The sequence below is a fragment of the Salvelinus sp. IW2-2015 genome, linkage group LG9 (genome assembly GCF_002910315.2).
Source record: "Salvelinus sp. IW2-2015 linkage group LG9, ASM291031v2, whole genome shotgun sequence".
NCBI lineage: Eukaryota > Metazoa > Chordata > Actinopteri > Salmoniformes > Salmonidae > Salvelinus > Salvelinus sp. IW2-2015.
In genome coordinates, this window is record NC_036849.1 from 3,069,155 (window position 1) to 3,090,183 (window position 21,029).

The 21,029-nt window shown below is 45.6% G+C and overlaps 1 protein-coding gene across 3 annotated transcripts in view; it reads right to left on the reverse strand.

The window, feature by feature from the left end:
* Positions 1 to 21,029, reverse strand: part of plekhh1 (pleckstrin homology domain containing, family H (with MyTH4 domain) member 1) — a 56,195-nt gene that overhangs the window by 10,593 nt on the left and 24,573 nt on the right. For 2 of the 3 annotated variants that reach the window (XM_070445091.1, XM_070445093.1), the window contains exons 7-27: positions 20,083 to 20,214; positions 19,696 to 19,908; positions 18,550 to 18,628; positions 18,168 to 18,259; positions 17,899 to 18,046; positions 16,291 to 16,430; positions 16,089 to 16,199; positions 15,889 to 15,975; positions 11,968 to 12,129; positions 10,894 to 10,974; positions 9,226 to 9,405; positions 6,716 to 6,827; positions 6,244 to 6,356; positions 3,791 to 3,967; positions 3,479 to 3,576; positions 2,900 to 3,077; positions 2,553 to 2,708; positions 1,931 to 2,028; positions 1,658 to 1,814; positions 1,356 to 1,546; positions 1,023 to 1,152 (exon numbers count right to left, since the gene is read on the reverse strand). In XM_070445091.1, the coding sequence (XP_070301192.1) occupies positions 1,023 to 1,152; positions 1,356 to 1,546; positions 1,658 to 1,814; positions 1,931 to 2,028; positions 2,553 to 2,708; positions 2,900 to 3,077; positions 3,479 to 3,576; positions 3,791 to 3,967; positions 6,244 to 6,356; positions 6,716 to 6,827; positions 9,226 to 9,405; positions 10,894 to 10,974; positions 11,968 to 12,129; positions 15,889 to 15,975; positions 16,089 to 16,199; positions 16,291 to 16,430; positions 17,899 to 18,046; positions 18,168 to 18,259; positions 18,550 to 18,628; positions 19,696 to 19,908; positions 20,083 to 20,214 (2,835 nt within the window). The remainder of the gene's footprint in view (positions 1 to 1,022; positions 1,153 to 1,355; positions 1,547 to 1,657; positions 1,815 to 1,930; positions 2,029 to 2,552; positions 2,709 to 2,899; positions 3,078 to 3,478; positions 3,577 to 3,790; positions 3,968 to 6,243; positions 6,357 to 6,715; positions 6,828 to 9,225; positions 9,406 to 10,893; positions 10,975 to 11,967; positions 12,130 to 15,888; positions 15,976 to 16,088; positions 16,200 to 16,290; positions 16,431 to 17,898; positions 18,047 to 18,167; positions 18,260 to 18,549; positions 18,629 to 19,695; positions 19,909 to 20,082; positions 20,215 to 21,029) is intronic. The other variant, XM_023993991.1, reaches the window with a different exon arrangement.

Here is a 21,029-nt window from a genome sequence, read left to right on the forward strand (position 1 = left end):
GTGAGTCCTGTGAGTATGCATAGAGAATAAAGTACAAGGGTCAACTCAGACAGAGGGTAGTGCGTACAGCCCAGTACATCACTGGTGCCAAGCTTCCTGCCATCCAGGACCTCGATACCAGGCGGTGTCAGAGGAAGGCACTAAAAATTGTCAAAGACTCCAGCCTCCCAAGTCATAGACTGTTCTCTCTGCTACCGCACGGCAAGCGGTACCGCAGCGCCAAGTCTAGGTACAAGAGGCTTCTAAACAGCTTCTACCCCCAAGCCATAAGACTCCTGAACATCTAATCAAATGGCTACCCAGACTATTTGCTTTGCCCCCCCTCCCCCTCTTTTACACCGCTGCTACTCACTGTTGTGACCATATATGCATAGTCACTTTAAATACTCTACCTACATGTACATACTACCTCAACTAACCGGTGCCCCCGCACATTGACTCTGTACCGGTAATCCCCTGTATATAGTCTCGCTATTGTTATTTTACTGCTGCTCTTTAATTACTTGTTACTTTTATTTCTTATTCTTATCCGTATTTTTTTTAAACTGCATTGTTGGTTAGGGGCTCGTAAGTAAGCATTTCACTGTAAGGTCTACACCTGCTGTATTCGCGCGCATGTGACTAATAAAATTTGATTTGATGAAAATTTGATTTGAGATGGTCCGTGCAGCCGTTCTGTTAGCTATTTAGCAGATTTATGGCTTGGGGATAGAAGCTGTTCAGGAGCCTGTCGGTGTCAGACTTGATACACCGGTACCGCTACATATATATCGGTGCTACTAACGGTTTCAATAGGAAGGGGCTATTGTCTGGGTAAATACTGAAACACTTGGCCTTCCAAAAAGAGGAAAGAGGACAGAAACATTTATTTGATTATAGAGAGACCTTCCAAGTCACTGGAGACACAGATTCAGCAAAAGCTGGAAACATACAGTGCGGACACACTATGTTGGACACTTGCAGTAGAATACACATTCAGGAACGCAGTCGAGGTTGTTCAGTCTACTTGCATCCCCACTTACCTTCGCACTGAAGAGCTTGGCACCGAACAACGGCCACTTCCTAGCGACGGTCAAGTAGATTCTGACACACTCTGAGGCACTGCAGCCACGCAGGACTGACCACTTAGTGGCCAGGCGCTCTGATAGGTCTCTGAGGGGAGTTGAAGGACTAATTAGTCTGTGTCTGTGTAGGCATCTTTATCTGAGTATAATGCGTGCACGTGGCCAGTATTGCCCGAGTTGTCCCATGCTGCAGTCCTGTTAATAGCGTTTGGGGTAGAAGCCTGTGTCTTACTTTATCTGTCTGTGAGGGTAATGCATCACCTGAGCTGGTCGTGCATATGGGCGTATTACCTGAATTGGTCCATGCTGCAGTCCTGTTTGTAGCGTTTGGGGTAGAAGCGCTCCAGGGCCTGTACGAGGATCTGTTGGGTTTTGGGCTGAGGGGAGTTGCAGCTAGGGGAGATCTGTTGGGCTTTAGGCTGAGGAGAGGAGCTACTGCTGGGGGAGAAGGGGGCCGGACGGTCCAGGTCACCATGTTCTACCTGGGGAGGGAGAGGGTGTGATTTGTAATAAAAACACATTTGTAGTCAATTGAATTGACTACAAAAAAAATAAAAAAACTTTGGCAGTTCCCACAATGCCCCTCTCCTTACCAAAGCAGTACCAACCTGAGCCATGAGAGCAGCCACTTCCAGAGCCAACTCCTTGTTGATGGGGAAGTGTCCCTGGTGAACCTCGTCATTCACCTGGTATGCTAGCAGGAGGCGCTCACGGTCCGTTTCCCCTTTAGCCTGGGCCCGGAAACACAACCTACACAACAGACATCACAATGGTTAACGCATGATGGTCTGCACCTCGTCATCCATTTTGGGTGTCTTCAGCTCAACAATGAACACATCAAGGAACTAAAACAAGGTAAAGCCTACCTGCTCTTGTATGTCAGACGGACGATGCGTGTCCCCTCATATTTCCCAGGATGCAGTTCTTTCAGGGCCTGTTCCCACTTGGAGATGACATCACAGATCTGTTGGCAGAGGTGAGAGTTAAAAGATCAATTAGTTAATTGTCTTCTACTTTGGAGCCAGGAGTTCTCCTGACCATGCAAACTGACCGGGCAGACCCATTGACATAGATATAACACTCATTACGGATAAAACCTGTTACAACATGGACATTGCCATTGAGTGCTTCCACCATTTTAAAGTAGTCACGTGGGTGGGGATTCCTACGAGTTGGGCGCAATCAGCCAACGAAGAAGAAGACAATTGACTACTTCACAATGGAGATATCCTCAATGGCGCTGCCCATGCTGTCACAGATGCTATAATGGCACAGATAAAAAGATGCATCCTCTATCTATCTCTACGGGCCGACCCTGCTCTCTTGTACATCATTCCCTGTTCCCTGTTCTGATTCCAGTCTACCCGTCTGTTTACTGCCTTATACTTAGTTGCGGGGCACTAAAAGGTTTGATTGCGTGGTACTGGAACAACTGCCACAATGCATCTGCAGGTATATAATCATAAGAGTATGTTAGTCCACACTGACCTTGACGCTGGGCTGTAGGCAGTGCTCCAGGTCTTTCCCCGAGGGGTCGTCAGTGAAGAGGGCGAAGCCAGACAGGTGTGGTTTCCTCATGCCTACCCTCTGGGTCAGGGTGGTCAGGAACTCGTCTACCGTGGTGGAGCCATCGAAGCCTACAACCTAGAGGACGGGAGAGGAGAGTGTGACTTCTTAAATGATTGGGTGTAACAGAAAGTGTGCTTATTCATAGTCTATTGTCCATTGGTCTGCACTTTGCCGACTTTTTGTGTGTGCCTGTCCATCTTCCCGACTTGGTAGGTGTTTGATTGTTCGCGTGCTAGTTGGTTGCGTGTCTGTGTTTAGTGGGTTACCTGGTAGGTGTTGTTCATAAAGTGGACAGGGATGCTGAAGGGTAGTGAGTGGTGGTAAGGGTTCCTCAGCAGGATAGACAGGACCTCCATACGTGATGGTTTTGCCTCTCTCTCTCCATTCTGCAGGGTACGCTCTACAGACCTCTGACAGTACACAGCATACTTCCCCACCTCACTCCTACACACATGGAGACAGAGAGATGCAGAGAGACAGAGTGTGTGAGAGAGATACAGAGAGAGAGAGAGAGAGAGAGCGAGAGACAGACAGACAGACAGACAGAGCGACAGAGAAAGAGAGACACAGACAGACAGAGAGAGAGTGTGTGTGAGAGAGAGAGAGAGAGAGGGAGAGAGAGAGAGAGAGAGAGAGAGAGAGAGAGAGAGAGAGAGAGAGAGCGGGGGGGTATACACATCTAGATGTGTATAAGAGACAGCACACACACACACACACACACACACACACACACACACGGTCATCAACAATGATCCTACTATTCTGTAGTTGGATTATCTTTGACGGTGGGTTATCATTAATCGATTGGTTTGTGTGTGTGTGTGTTCGTGCATCGCTGTGTGTACCTGGGGTCTGCATGACGCTGCAGATACTGTCTGAGGTACCACAGGAAGTGTTGCTGAGGCAGAAAGAGAGCCACACACACAGACAACAGCTGCCAGCACTGAGGAGAGGAGAACACACTATTCACAACAACTCATACAACACTAAAGCAACCAAGCGTGACATTTAACAAGTGACAGGAAGATCTGCTCACCAGAACCAAACTGTGCTAACTCTGACATTTTCTTACCAGATGGTGCTTTTCGACACACATTGGATGTGTAACCAGGCCAGCCATGCTGAATAGTGGAAAGGGGTACCAGTCTCTAACATACCTGAGTGAGGGAGTAGTTGTGTGGCGTGCGTCGGTTGGTCTGCTTGATCAGCTGACAGTACATCTCGTTCTGGAGCTCGGAGTGCGTCAGGCACACCTGCAATGCATTCTGGGCAAGGGATGTGTGGTAGTCGATGGAGGGAGACTCTACCAGCACGTTGATGAATAGCTGACAGGACTGAAGAAAGGAGGGATAAAGAGGATAAAGAAGGTTTTACTTGCAATGATTGTGATACATGTAAACTCAGCAAAAAAAGAAACGTCCTAGCACTGTCAACTGCGTTGTTTTATCAGCAAACTTAACATGTGTAAATATTTGTATGAACATAACAAGATTCAACAACTGAGACATAAACTGAACAAGTTCCCTCCACCTCCAAATCGATCCCACTCCAGAGTTCAGGCCTCGGTGTAATGCTCATTCCTTCGACGATAAACGTGAATCCGACCATCACCCCTGGTGAGACAAAACCGCGACTCGCCAGTGAAGAGCACTTTTTGCCAGTTCTGTCTGGTCCAGCGATGGTGGGTTTGTGCCAATAGGCGACGTTGTTGCCAGTGATGTCTGGTGAGGACCTGCCTTACAACAGGCCTACAAACCCTCAGTCCAGCCTCTCTCAGCCTATTGCGGACAGTCTGAGCACTGTTGGAGGGATTGTGTGTTCCTGGTGTAACTCGAGCAGTTGTTGTTGCCATCCTGTACCTGTCCCGCAGGTGTGATGTTCGGATGTACCGATCCTGTGGCAATGTCCGTACTGTGAGACGCCTACGACAGCGCTACAGGGAGACAGGACAGACAGCTGATCGTCCTCGCAGTGACAGACCACGTGTAACAACACCCTCCCTGTAGCGCTGTCGTAGGCGTCTCACAGTACGGACATTGCCATTTATTGCCCTGGCCACATCTGCAGTCCTCATGCCTCCTTGCAGCATGCCTAAGGCACATTCACGCAGATGAGCAGGGACCCTGAGTCAGTAGAAAGGCCTCTTTAGTGTCCTAAGTTTTCATAACTGTGACCTTAATTGCCTACCGTCTGTAAGCTGTTTGTGTCTTAACGACCGTTCCACAGGTGCATGTTCATTCATTGTTTATGGTTCATTGAACAAGCATGGGAAACAGTGTTTAAACCCTTTACAATGAAGATCTGTGAAGTTTTGGGGATTTTTATCTTTGAAAGACAGGGTCCTGAAAAAGGGACGTTTCTTTTCTGCTGAGTTTATGTGTTGAGAAACAATATAATCAATGTATTTAAGGGTATAAGTTTAAGCAAAGGGTAGAATCGGTAGTCTTGAGCACATAATGAGTAGTTATTTTGGATGTATTTGAAGAAGGTTGATTTGTAGATCAGTGGCTCTGTGCAGTCAGACCGCGATGTCAATCTAAAACACCTGCAATGATATGTCGGCGTAATACCACCTTCCTACCAGCAGGTGGAGGCAAATACATACGATTGTGAGACTACCCAACTCAGGTAGAAAAATTGTAATGAAACATGCAGCAACATGATGGTGTTTCCTACTTGGAGACTGATTACTATTCTAATGAAACCAAGTCAGGATGTAGCCGTCAAACAAGCCTGTCATGTCATGGCTGGAGGGCAACAAGAGAATGTTCACCGTCAGGATCAAGGCACTGTATGAATGAATATTGTGAAAATGAAAGAGCCTTTCACTTACCCAGTCGTGTCAGATCAGGGACTATACTTCAAAGACGGGGAGGACAGAAGAGAAGGGTGCATGTTCAAAGTATTTGAACAGGAACAGAGACTTTAAAGGGTTGCGAGCGAGCTCAATTAATCCATTCCTCTATACATGGAACACCAAATCAGACAAAGCCACCCGAAATGTGGGGCAGAGGGAAAGCTCAGTAAAGCATAGAGAGAAGGGGAGGGGGGAGGCGGACTGGGCGGCCGGGTTGAAAAGAGAGGAACAGGATACATCAAGATCAAGGTCCATCCTCCTCCAGATCCACTTTATTACCCCCAGTCCCTGTCCCACTCCCTTCTCCCAGCTCCTTCTCACATTCACCGTGTTGCCTGTCTGTCACACTCCCTCCTCATTCTATTACACCCATCTACCGCCCAACAAGGACAAGTACAAGAAGAAAGGTTTGATTCAATCAGATGAGATGATCACCCCCATTACCTCTCTTCCGTACTTCTAATGAGCTCTAAGACCCCCTACTGTGAGGCTTTGATCTCTGAGCGACGGTAGCGTAGAGGGGCATGGAGTAGGGGGGGCAAGAGAAGAAAAGGAGGGATGCCTCAAACAGACAGACAGAAGGGCTGGGGGCCTCAGTCAGAGCAGTAGACATGAATGCAGCCGGGAGAGGGGAACGAGAGAGGGATGTAAAGAAATACAAAGGAAGAGAAAGTGAAGGGACTCAAAGAAAGGACGTGAAGGAAGTTGAAGCAAAGGAGAGGATGAGAGAGAGGGAGAGATGAAGGGACCAACCTTGAAGAGTTTGAGGGCTTCAGTCTGCAAAGCTTCAGAGGGGAGAGTGGTGAGAGGGGAGCGCAGGCCGTCTTTACAGAAACATAGAACCCCACTCCTCCACAACGCAGAGTCTGAGAGAGAACACAATCACACACACACACACACAGATTGGGTTACAAACTCAAGTGGTGCAACAGCTGACCAGGAACAGCCCTACTAGAGGCCAGTCATAAACACTGTCTGCAGATTGAAGACTGGATCAAGAGGTTTCAGTAGTCAGTCCTCCTTGTTGCAAATAACATTAAAGAGCCCCTGACTAAATCTGGATCCTCGGCATCTGATACAGATCTTTTAAGGTATTCCTAGTCACCTGTTGTTAGTCAGTAGCCCTCTCGTGTGTCATATTTTGTGATGTCAGACATACAGACTGATTGACTGGATGGCTGACTGACCGACTGACTGATTGATTTGGTGACTGTAGATGTCTTACCTGGGTCACCCTCTACGTCCAGTAGGTTCCCGACTAACTGCTCGTACTCTGTGCCCACCTTGAAGCTGGCACTGCTGCCTGCTGCCACCGCCAGATGATACAGCCAGGTGTCCTGGACAGGAACGAATGGGAAATAATGGAGGTAGGTAAGTGCCAAGATGTGACTGTGTATTATATTTAGACAATAAGCCCGGAGGGGATGTGGTATATATTGCCAATATACCATGGTTAAGGGCTGTTCTGGATACAGCCCTTAGTCGTGGTATTTGGCTATAGACCACAAACCCCCAAGCTGCCTTATTGCTATTATAAACTGGTTACCAATGTAATTAGAGCAGTAAAAATAAATGTTTTGTCATCCCTATGGTATACGGACGGTTATACCACGGTTGTCAGTCATTCAGGGCTCGAACCACCCAGTTTATAATATTGAGGTAGCTAACTGCCAAAATGAACTGCCTGAATGACTAGTGACCCGTAGCACTCACGTCCATGAAGTGCTTTGAAAGGCTGGTCATGGCTCACATCAACACCATCATCCCAGAAACCCTAGACTCACTCAAATTTGCATACCGCCCCAACAGATCCAAAAATTATGCAATCTCTATTGTACTCCAAACAGCCCTTTCCCACCTGGACAAAAGGAACAGTTACGTGAGAATGCTATTTGTTGACTACAGCTCAGTGTTCAACACCATAGTGCCCTCAAAGCTCATCACTAAGCTAAGGACCCTGGGACTAAACACCTCCCTCTGCAACTGGATCCTAAACTTCCTGACGGGCCGTCCCCAAGTGGTAAGGATAGGTAACAACACATCTGCCATGCTGATCCTCAACACGGGAGCCCCTCAGAGGTGCGTGCTCAGTCCCCTCCTGTACTCCCTGTTCATCCACGACTGCATGGCCAGGAACGACTCCAATACCATCATTAAGTAAAATGTATATAGGTTCAGAAATGTTGTGAAATAGCACAGTTACAAATAGAAATCAAACTGGATGTACATCAGAAATAGAGGGAGGATTAAAAACAAACAAAATATAACTATTGTAAAATAGATTGTGTCTGTAAAATGTGTATAAGATGTATAAACTGAAGGTAGAAGCCTAAGTGTTTATTAGTTTACTCCAATTGGGGGAAGGGTGGTAGGGTTTGCGGGGAATAATAAAGGTATATTCTTAAAAAAGTATGTATATCTATATAGGTATGTGTATATGTATGCATAAGTGTATGTATATGGATATATATATTTACCAAAAAAATTGTTTGCCGACAACAAAACGTTGGTAGGCCTGATCACCGACAATGATGAGACAGCCTATAGGGAGGTCACAGACCTGGCAGTGTGGTGCCAGGACAACAAGCTCTGCCTCAATGTCAGCAAGACAGAAGAGCTGATTGTGGACTACAAGAAAAGGAGGGCTGAGCACCCCCCATTCTCATCGACGGTGCTGTAGTGGAGCAGGTTGAGAGCTTCAAGTTCCTTGGTGTCCACATCACTAACACGTTATCATGACCCAAACACACCAAGACAGTCGTGAAGAGGGGACGACAACGCCTATTCCCCCTCAGGAGAATGAAAAGATTTGGCATGGGTCCTCAGATCCTCAAAAGGTTTTACAGCTGCACCATCGAGAAAATCCTGACGGGTTGCATCACTGCCTGGTATAGCTTCCTGCCATCCAGGACCCCTATACCAGGCGGTGTCAGAGGAAGGCCCAAAAAATTGTCAGACTCCAGCCACCCTAGTCATAGACTGTTCTCTCTGCTACTGCACGCAGTACCGGAGCGCCAAGTCTAGGTCCAAAAGGTTCCTTAACAGCTTCTACGCCCAAGCCATAAGACTGCTAAACAGCTAATCAAATCGCTACCCGGACTATTTGCAGTTACCCCCTTTTCTACTCTGCTGCTACTCGCTGTTTATTATCTATGCATAATAACTTTACCCCTACCTACCTGTACATATTAACTCAATTACCTTGACTAACCTGTACCCCCGCACACTGACTCGGTACCAGTACACCCTGTATATAGCTTTGTTATTGTTATTTTATTGTGGTACTTTTTAAACTTTAGTTAATTTTATTTTTTATAAATGTTTTGAGCAAATATTTTCTTACTTTTCAAACAATGCTGCTTTGTTGGTTAAGGGCTTGTAAGTAAACTTGTCACGCACGGTAAGGTCTACACTGTTGTATTATAACATTTGATTTGATTTGTCTGTGGATTGCGATTTACATTTGAGTATTGTTTCCTGTTTACAAATATTGTGAGTTGCACTGTACTTATTTACATAATACTGGGACTTATCTATCTCCATAGGAAGAGGCCGTAGGTTAGGGTTAGTGTGGAGTTATAAGTACTGTACCTTCTCTTACTTGGCGCCTATGAGCATGTAGGTGAGGGGGTGCGTGGGTAATGTAGTTTTAGAGTGCTGCACATTCTGTTGCTTGGTACCTATGAGCAGGTAGGTGGGGGGGTGTATGGGTTGTGTAGTTTTAGAGTGCTGTACCTTCTCTTGCTTGGTACCTATGAGCAGGTAGGTGGGGCTCTGCTCTCTGGGGTGCACCACTAGCGTACAGTGGGACGACAAGAAGCCACGCCCACTGGCCTCGTAGTCCTCGTCTGAGTCACATGACCTGTCCACCTCCTCCACCGCCGCCTCGCGCATCCGTAGCTGGCCTAGGGGGAGCTGACGCGCACACACACATTTAGGGAATATATTCACATATGATATAGAGCAGAGCGAACCAAACTAGGGTGATGTCTGATTTGGCCCGCCAGGACCACTATGGGGCCCCCGACCCAAAAATAAATACATTTGATTGTGCATCAGCAGTGTTCCTCATGTTATGTCAGTCACTGACAGTCAATCAATTAGCCCATGTCAGCTAACATTTTCTAGATAAGTTAGTCTAGCCAGCTATCTAAGCCTTGTAGTAATCATGTCTGAATTACTGACCGGGCACCCAAGGCATGTGCCCAGGGTCCCTGACCTCCAGGGGACCCCCCATTGATTTTGTTAGTCACTCTCACTCAGGTATCATTTGAACATGGCATAAGTCATGGGAAAATATGTAGAAATGCAGGGAATTAGCATCAAAAGTGCAAAAACAAAACTCCATCCCATGGGAAAATATGTGGAATTGCAGGACATTAAAGGTGCTACACATAGGATTGTTTAGAATTTTTTGCATTTCAGAACATGTCCATAATATATCTGCAGTAATAGTGGAATGATAGTGTTTCACAGTATAACTTAGCCGCCATTGTTGTGATTGGTTGTGATTCTGGCCCAGAGCTCCTACCCGCCAGGCTACCTGCCATATTATCTAAACCGCTTTAAAATATATTTTCAACAACTAAAAATATTGTTTTTAAAGCTGTTTGAAGCTGGTGGACCAAAACTGCTTCAAACAACTGTAATAACATATTTGTTTTGTTTTTGGAAAGATATTTCACAGCGATTTAAACAGTACAATGATTCCTTACACTATTCAGTGCTTGTTTTCTCACAAACTGAAATTGAGCGAACAGTGTAGAATTTTAGCAACCAGGAAATGACCAGGAGATTGTCACTAGATAACCCAGCCACAAAGTCAGAACGGTTTCCCATTTTGACAACAGATGCTGCTCCCGCGAGATAAATCAATAGGCGAATCACAACACTGGCGGTTAAGTAATACTGTGAAACACTATCATTCCACTATTAGCGGCAGATATATTATGGACATTTTCTGAAATTACAATGCAAACATTATACAAAATCTTATGTGTAACACCTTTAATTTTAAAGCTACAGTTGTTTTTCGTTTTATGAACATAGAAACTTGGTTGCAGTTTCTATGCTATAATTGTAAAAATTTGAATAAATATTTAATACTGGTAATCAGAGGTTTAATACTGTGTTGTTAGGTGTCAAAATATATGGCTACAATTTGATTAATGTTTGAAGTGTAATTTTATGATTACCTTTCAAAAAAGCTATTGATTCAAGACCCTAAAAAGCTATTGCTTACCTTTTATTTTTCTGAATAAATGTGTAGAAATATTTTGCTTACCCTTTATTGTTCGGCCTGCGTCCCACCAAGCCCAAAAATGTGAGCACCCCTGATATAGAGACTGGCAACAATTGAGGACACATGAGGGTAAGTTTAGCAGGAGAAAAGGAAGGGAGTACCTTGTCATCCTGGTTCCTGTAGTAATAAAACACCTTGCTGACCAGAGAACACCACACCAGCTTAGAGTGACCATGCTTCACCTAGAGGACAGAGAGCGAGAGAGAGAAAGATAGTGAGAGAAAGAGAAAAAGAGAGCGAGGAGAAAGTATGAGGGTAATACACTCATTACCACTGACTGTATCGCATATTTCTCATTTGAACACCAGGTGGCACTAGAGAGTGGGTGTGTATGTGCGTCTGTGGATTTCTGGCCACATGTCATCATGACTCATAATCCCAGCTGTACATCTCTTCGTCAGGGTCAAAGGTCAAATATGCAGCGAGAGAGGTCGTGAACCAGCAGTGCATCACTATAGAGCTCTGAGGTGTATAACGTCATAGTGTAGAGATCAAAGCCTCTTTAAAGGAAGAGTAGAGGGAGGTTTCATCTGTCAGTCAGCCGTAACAGACACCCCTCTGATGTTAGAAGGTTGCCACGCCCCCTGTACTAACCATACTGACAGATACACCTCAGTGGAGAGAGACAAGAAAGATCCAGAGGGGGATGGAGTGAAAGGGGGATATCACTCAAACATTCCATCATCCCCTGACCAGTAAGGGGTGCTAACTGTAGCCGTGTCCCAACGCAAATTAGCTTTCCAGGAATCTGCCGAAAGTGAAAGCCTTCTGTCAAACTGACTTGCAGTCTAAAGAATGGTTAGTTTAAACTTTCCCGTGTCCTAATATGATACATATGGTTGATATAACAGGTCTCTATATTGGGCGAGAATAGCTGTATTGTTCTGTAATGCCTTTGAAATAAGGGTTGTCCTTCCATTAAAAAGACGAGTTAAAAGCTTCCATGACAACTGTGTGTTTGAAAGGATCGCCTGAGCAAGGCTGTGTCCAGAATCTGTGATCCACAAATCATCCTGCTTACATCCCAACGAACCACTCATTATGTGATCAAGATAAGTCATTCTGTACCTCGCCTTGCTCAAGCCAATCCCCTCAAACATGCTGTCTGTTTCTCATCTCCATAACCCTCATATCTTAGGCCCAACCTCCAGCCTAGTGATGCATTGACCCCTGACCTTAGTGAGCCAGCCCCTCACGGTGGGTTTGGCTCCAGTGGTCTCCATTGGGACGGGGCTGCTGGCCTGGACCTTGAGAATGTTCTGTAGAACTCTGATCCACTCCTCTAAGATGTTGGGAGAGTCAGCCGTCAGGTAGAACGTCTTCTTCTCCGTTATCAACTGATTAGAACAGGAGATGGAGAAAATATGAGAGAAATGCATTATTGAGTGTGAAAGCATGCCTGTGAAAGTGTGCCTGTGCAAACAGGTAGACACATACATTTAAGCAAGCACACACACACACACACACACACACACACACACACACACACACACACACACACACACACACACACACACACACACACACACACACACACACACACACACACACACACACACACACACACACAAATCATATCAAATACAATTTTACTTGTCACATGCTTCATAAACAACAGGTGTGGACTAACAGTGAAATGCTTACTTACGGGCCCTTCCCAACAATGCAGAGAGAAAGGAAATAGATAAATAATAAAAAAAGTTAAACACGTAATAATAAAAGTAATAATAAATACAAAATTAGTAATGATAACTTGGCTATATATAACGGGGTACCAGTACAGAGTCGACGTGCAGGGGTACGAGTTAATTGAGGTAGATATGTACATATAACTAGGAATAAAGTGACAGATAATAAACATTAGCAGCAGCGTATGTGATGAGTCAAAAGAGTTTGTGCAAAAAGGGTCAATGCAGATAGTCCGGGTAGCTATTTGGAAAACTGAAGCTGTTTAGGTTCCTGTTGGTTCCAGAATTGGTGCATCGGTACTGCTTTCCAAGATAACAGTATATGACTAGGGTGGCTGGGGTCTTTGACACTTTTTAGGGCCTTCCTCTGACACCACCTGTTATAGAGGTCCGGGATGACAGGGAGCTTGGCCCCAGTGATGTACTGGGCCGTCCGCACTACCCTCTGTAGTGCCTTGCGGTTGGATGCCGAGCATTTGCCGTACCAAGCGGTGATGAAGCCAGTCAAGATGCTCTCAATGGTGCAGCTGTAGAACTTTTTGATGCCAAATCTTTTCAGCCACCTGAGGGGTAAGAGGCATTGTCGTGCCCTCTTCACGACGGTGTTGGTATGTTTGGATCATGATAGATCCTTAGTTATGTGGACACTGAGGAACGTGAAGCTCTCAACCTGCTCCATTACAGCCCCGGAGGTGCTCAGCCCTCCTTTTCTTGTAGTCCACAATCAGCTCTTTGGTCTTGCTGACATTGAGGCAGAGGTTGTTGTCCTGGCACCACACTGCCAGGGGTCTGTGACCTCCTCCCTATAGACTGTCTCATCGTTGTCGGTGATCAGGTCTACCACCGTTGTGCCACTGACAAACTTAATGATGGTGTTGGAGTTGTGCACGGCCATGCAGTCGTGGGTGAACAGGGAGTACAGGAGGGGAATAAGCATGCACCCCTGAGGGACCCCCGTGTTGAGGGTCAGCGTGGCGAATGTGCTGTTGCCTACCCTCACCACCTGGGGGCGTCGCGTCAGGAAATCCACGATCCAGTTGCAGAGGGAGACGTTCAGTCCCAGGGTCTTTAGCTTAGTGATGAGCTTGGAGGGCACTATGGAGTTGAACGCTGAGCTGTGGTCAATGAAGAGCATTTTCACATAGGTGTTCCTTTTGTCCAAGTTGGAAAGTGCAGTGTGGAGTGCAATAGAGATTGCATCATCTGTGGATCTGTTGGGGCGGTATGTGAATTTGAGTGTGTCTAGGGTGTCTGGGATGATGGTATTGATGTGATCCATGACCAGCCTTTCAAAGCACTTCATGGCTACAGATGTGAGTGCTATGTGGCGATAGTCATTTAGACAACTTGCCGTTTTTGGGCACAGGGACTATGATGATCTGCTTCAAACACGTTGGTATTACAGACTGGGTCAGGGAGAGGTTGAACATGTCAGTGAAGATGCTTGATAGCTGGTCAGTGCATGCTCTGAGTATGCACCCTGATCCAGCCTTGTGAATGTTAACCTGTTTAAAGGTCTTACTCACATTGGCTGCGGAAAGCGGGATTATAAAATCGTCCAGAACAGCTGGTGCTGTCACGCATGGTTCAGTGTTGCTTGCTTCGAAGCAAACATACAATGCATTGAGCTTGTCTGGTGGGCTCGCGTCACTGGGCAGCTCGCGGCCGGGGTTTCCTTTGTAATCCGTGATAGTTTGGAAGCCCAGCCACATTTGGGCTGGGCTTGGTTCGATGGTTCATCGGAAGGCATAGTGGGATTTCTTTAAAGCGTGCGGGTTAGTGTACCGCTCCTTGAAAGCGGCAGCTCTAGCCTTTAGTTCAGTGCGGATGTTGCCTGTAATCCATGGCTTCTGGTTGGGATATGTACAAACGGTCACTGTGGGGATGACATCATCAATTCACTTATTAATGAAACCGGTGACTGATGTGGTAAACTCCTCAATGCTATCGAATGAGTCCCGGAACATATTTCAGTCTGTGCTAGCGAAACAGTCCTGTAGCTTAGCATCCGCATCATCGGACCACTTCTGTATTGAGATTTCCTTTTAAGCAGGAATCAGGAGGATAGAGTAATGGTCAAAGCTTTGTATGCATGGCTTTGTGTGGAGTAGAGGTGATCTAGAGTATTTTTCGCCTCTAGTTGCACAGGTGACATGATGGTAGAAATGAGGTAAAACGTATTTAAGTTTTCCTGCATTAAAATCACCGGCCTTTCGGAGCATCGCCTCTGGATGAGCATTTTGTGGTTCGTTTTTGGCCCTATACAGCTTGTTGAGTGTGGTCTTAGTAAAGACAGCTACGAAAAATGTAGATGAAAACTCTCTTGGTAAATAGTATGGTCTACAATTTATCATGAGGTATTCTAACTCAGGTGAGCAGAACCTCGAGACTTCCTTAATATCAGAGATTGCGCACAAACTGTTGTTAATAAAAAGAGACACACACCACCTATCTTGAGCTTACCCGACGCTGTCGCTTACCCAACGCTGCTGTGCTGCCAATGCATAGAAAAACCAGCTAGAACATGATCCCTGTCCTTGTTCAGCTAAGTTTCCGAGAAGCATAGGATATTACAGTTTTTCAGGTCCCGTTGATAGGATAGAGCTTGTCCAGCGTGTCCCGTTCTCCAGTGATTGTACATTCGGAAACACAACAGAGGGTAGAGGCGCTTTACTTACTCGCCGCCGTTCATCAGGGTACCCACACGTTCATCAGGGTACCCACACGTTCATCAGGGTACCCACACGTTCATCAGGGTACCCACACGTTCATCAGGGTACCCACACATTCATCAGGGTACCCACAAGTTCATCAGGGTACCCACACGTTACCCATATATCGCCGTCTCTTTCCCGTCCTAGTGTCAGGGACTAGGACCTGATCCGGGGTGAGCAGTATGTCCTGTGCCGCTGACTCATTGAAGTAGAAATTGCCATCCGAATCTAGGTTAGTGATTACTGTTCTGATGTCTAGAAACTCTTCTTGGTCATAGGACATGATGGCGGAAACATTATGTAAAAAACGAGTTCATTTCAGTGCAAAAGAAAACACACAACGTAGCAGAACTGGTCAAGAGCCCGAAAAAACAGCCGCTATACATTCCAGAGCCGTTCTTCACACGGATGCACGCCACGCATACACGCATACACACACACGCACGCACAAACAGACACACAAACAAACACACCAGATCACCAGATCAGTAAAGATGAGAATCAGCTTTAGAACACAACATTCCATTCCCTGCAAGGCTATCCCTGAGGATGTTAAGCCCCTCTGGAGGAATGCTGCCCTTTCTCTTTGACCCAGTTTGGTAATGGTGGTAGGTTAGGGTGTGCACGTGTGTAGAGGTGCTCTCGGAACCAGAACCAAAATCTTGGTTTTCAGTCCCTCTTCAATATCACTCACCTGGAATGTCTGTGCTCCTTCTCCACGAACGATCCTGCAGGAGGAGTTCAGCTCCATCTGACCCTGAGGCTTCCGTATAACATCGCTCTGAAAAACCATGAGCAAGACCATATGTGTTGGCAATACAGCTCAAACAGATCTGGGACCAGTTGAACTAATTCCGTCAGAAAAGCACATAGTGATGACGTGTGGCGACTCACAGGAGACTTGTAGTAGAGTATCTCTCCGTTCCTCAGGATGAACCAGCGTCTTTTCCAAGCCTTCACCTGACTGCCCATCTTCAGCAGGTACCCTGACTTCTCCAGCATCTCCTGTATGGTAACATCCAGTATTGTTGTATCGTATGGTATGGTATCATTTTGTTTCATTTTGCATTGTACTGTACGGTAAATGGTCACTCACGGGCTCTCGCAGGCTCTCACAGGAGTATGAGGATGTTCTCTGGACTTTGTGTTCCGGCTCAGAGTAGTCAGAGTCCAGGGAGTAGGCATCAGGTGGGATGGCGTAGTCACTCTCAGAACTGATGGACGACATGGACACACCTGGAGAAATCAACGGTCAGAGGTCAACAAATTGACAGACAGGTGACTCAGATGACCGACAGCTGATGGACTTATTGTCATACACTAGACCAGTGTCTCTCAACTGGTCCTGCGGATGTTGCTGTGTGGTCCCTTAGATGGTTAGCTAGCCTAGCACTAATTTAGTACTAGTTTACATGTAAGTACTAGCTTAGTATTAGTTTACATGTAAGCAGACCTCTATAGAGAAGAACCATAGCTTGTTGGTCCCTGATACAGTACGAAAAAGTTGAGAAACACTGATGTAGACCCTTTAACTACACTATATATAAAAAAGTATGTGGACACCCCTTCAAATTAGTGGATGCGGCTATTTCAGCCACACCTGTTGCTATCAGGTGTATAAAATTGAGCACACCGCCATGCTATCTCCATAGACAAACATTGGCAGTAGAATGGCCTTACTGAAGAGCTCAGTGACTTTTAACGTGGCACCGTCATATGATTGGCACCGTCATATGACACCTTTCCAACAAGTCAGTTCGTCAAATTTCTGCCCTGCTGGTGCTGCCCCCGTCAACTGTAAGTGCTGTTATTGTGAAGTGGAAACATCTAGGAGCAACAACGGCTCAGCCGTGAAGTGGTAGGCCACAAAAGCGCACAGAACAGGACCACCGAGTGCAGAAGCGCGTAGCGTGTCCTCGGTTGCAACACTCACTACCGAGTTCCAAACTGCCTCTGGAAGCAACGTCAGCACAAGAACTGTTTTGTCGGGAGCTTCATGAAATGGGTTTCCATGGCCGAGCAGCCACACACAAGCCTAAGATCACCATCCGTAATGCCAAGCGTCGGCTGGAGTGGTGTAAAGGTCACCGCCATTAGACTCTGGAGCAGTGGAAATGTGTTCTCTGGAGTGATGAATCACGCTTCACCATCAGGAAGTCCGACTGACGAATCTGGGTTCGGCGAATGCCAGGAGAACGCTACCAGCCCCAATACATAGTGCCAACTGTAAAGTTTGGTGGAGGAGGAATAATGGTCTGGGGCAGTTTTTCATGGTTTGGGGTAGGCCCCTTAGTTCCAGTGAAGGGAAATCTTAACGCTACAGCATACAATGACATTCTAGACGATTCTTTGCTTCCAACTTTGTGGCAACAGTTTGGGAAAGGCCCTTTTCTGTTTCAGCAAGTCCCCGCAGCAATGTTCCAACATCTAGTGGAAAGCCTTCCAAGAGGAGTGGAGGCTGTTATAGCAGCAAAGGGGGGACCAACTCCATATTAATGCCCATGAATATGGAATGAGATGTATGACGAGCAGGTTTCAACATACTTTTGGTCATGTAGTATATGTTCCTTCTTGTGTCAGGGAACAACAACCTATAGTTATTCCTAGTTGGAAGACCGTTTACATTAAAATAAGCACCGGAGAACAGACTAAATCAGTGTCAGCTAACTATGAAGGACAGCAACGCTGATGTAGCAATGCTCACCCCTCTTGACGGCGCGAGGGCTCCCAGGGGTGCTTCCCTTCCTCTCTGGGCCCAGGGTGGAGGTCCTGAGGCTGGCCAGAGAGCCACTGTCGTCCTCCGAACCAGAGTCGTCATCATGCAGGGGCACACTGCTGATCTGAGTGGCTTTCTGCAGACACACACAAGGAGAGACGTCTAGATATTCTTCAGCACGTACCACAGTCACTAGGAAGTTGATATGTCATTGTTAGTTTGTCACAATTCGAGCTACTGCAGAGGATGGTACTTACCCCTTTGAGTGTGGTATACACGGGCACACTGATATTCTTGTAAATCAGGTGAGTGAATGGTCCTGTGGAGGGGTACTGCGGCAAGCTGGATCCTGCAGAAAACATGAGATGTGTGTGATCCAGAGAGAACGCAAGGTGATAATTATAGCTGTGTGTCTTAAGTCCTATTGTTTCATCACAGCTGATTAAAAAAAGCAAGGTTTCCGTCCTTACACACCTCTTTAAAGAGCTCATGAAAGCTTCCCAGATCGCACCGGCACAGGTGTTACTTAGCCCTGTCTGCTGAGAGGATGTTACATCAAAAAGGAGCACTGACAGATCCCATACTGTAACCCTCCCCCACAGACACAGAGTCTTTTCCAACATGAGCAGGATAACTCACCTCGTCCAGGACCTCTGGCTCCTGCAGTCGCCTCTGATACTCTCATCCCTGACTTGGCTACAGCATAGATACGGCTCTCCTGTAGAGCACATAGATCAATGTGCAAGCATGAGTGTGTGTTTGTGTTTTACAGTGTTTTGCTCTCGCTCTCTCTCTTATATAAAACGGGTTGGATGGCTATTTTCACCCTGAAACTTACCACAGGTGAGATAGATTAGCAGTTAACAAGAATCACTCGCCTCCAACCAAATTCATTTGAATGATAAATTTGAATGATAAGTCATTTATTTTGAACTTTGAAGTGAAAAATCTCAACTTCAGTTTACAATTTTTTTTGGGGGGGGTCCTGTGCACGTGTAAATTAAACAAATACACATATTAACAATGAACGTTTTTTCAATTCCAACTTATTTTAGAAGACATGGTGCCAGGGTGTCAATATATTTGACCTCATCTGTATAACAATACTTTGGCTGCCCCCAGCCACTCTACAGGAGCACACACATACACAGATATGAGACAACTGCAAAAAACACTTATAAATACAGTATATATATTACATATTACTCGTTACATTTAACAAAAGTAACGCATTACTTTACAATATTACTTTGTGTGGAAAGTAACATGTCATATTAGTTTGCGTTACTTTCATGAAAAAAAGATAGGCTACTTACTAACTCAGGTTTGATCACTAGCTTCTCCTTTTATATATATATATATATATATATATATGGGCTGTTTAATTAGCCAAATATACTGTAAGCCAAACATCTGGACCGATTTCCTATCTTTTCATTCAAAATATTTATCTCGAGCCACTAGTTCTGGTTAGAGACCACACACTTGACACTAGACGGGAAAGCCCTGCTATCACAGAAGCGATCCATGGCAATCAGCGGAGCGTCCTCTATACATTTATATGGACAGCACCTGTCATGACATTTCTCCAAACAGCCTTTCTCAGCTCGCTCCGGAACTAAATGAGGAAACAAGTCGAGATCGGATCATGGAAACACCAGGCGACTGTAATAAGATTACCCAACTTGAAAAAGTAACACGTTACTTTACTCTGTTACTCATAAAAGTAATCTGATGAAGTAACGCATTCCTTTTGCAATGCGTTACCCTCAACACTGATCTTACCCAGGAGGGGAACCGGTGCAGAGGAGGGGTGGGGGGTTTCAGGACATCCGGGTCCAGCAGTTCCAGATCCTCAGCCAACCTAACAAACACTTGTTCCTTGGGAGGACCTTTGGCCCCGGGCCCCTCCACCACCCCCTCCATACCGTCAGGCAGCCCGTCATCTATATCTGTCTCTTCCAGGACATGATTGCAGTTGGAAGGGGACACAGGGCTCTACAGGGTGCAGAAGATGAAAATAAAACAAACAAATGCTATAATTGAAACTACATCAAGTGAGTGAGGTCAGGTCCTCTTTTTTTCGTCGTTACGTGACAGACTGTTGACTTCAGGCACTCTCTCACTGTTTTTGTACAACAGGATAGAGTTGAGCATGCTCCCTCCCTTTACCTGGGTGCTGGAGGCAATCATGTTTATGGGGACATTGAGGTGGTGCAGCCGGTCCAGACCTCCAGGCTGGGGCTGGCTGTAGTGTTTCTTCACCAGCTGGATGCTATCGCGGGGGGTCAGGGGCGTCCGCACCTGTTAGTTCACAAATAAAGATGACATGATTGATTGGAATTTAATCGATTGATTGATGTGGTTCAAGTTCAACTAAGTTTATTAATTGATTACGTCCCAGAACGGCCATCACACATAGGCACAGTCAAACAGTGCAGGGATTCTTGAAAGTTGGGACAATCCTTGTCCGGCATGGGAGCTATATTTTTATAGTTAAAGAAGATTATGTTACATTATTTGAGCTTAAAAACTACATTTAGGGCAATTCTATAAGGGGAAAGATTTGTTTTTAGAATTTAGTATTCATTTCCATGTCGGCTCTATGACTGGAAATGCCCTTGTCCGAAGCAAAGGATCCCAATTCTCCAAAAAAAGTGTTTAAAATTCTATAAACTGCCATGAATGAATATGAACTGAAAAAGGTCTTATGTAGTTTATTGCAATAGCCCTCTCTAACTTTAAGGAATATTTTTGTCTTCAGATTTGTCTAAAATCCTAAATGAATCAGGAATGAGCAGGGTTAGCTCCACCATAAGGACCCCTTGTTCATGCCCTCACTACATGTAGTGCAACAAGATCACTCAAGGTCTGTAAAGTTCTCTTCATGCAAAAAAAATATTTAAATCACCATGGTTACAAGCATAAACTGTCAACTCCAGCTCCCTGATAGATTAAGATAAAAATACAATTTTGGTTCAAATATGTTGATTTTAATTAGGTTTTAGTCATAAAGCCACTGAGGACAAATCTACATTGATACTTTGTACGCCACTTGAATGAAGAAAAAAAATGATATTTCTGTCAACTCTGTAAAATAAAAACTCTGTCAGATTTTT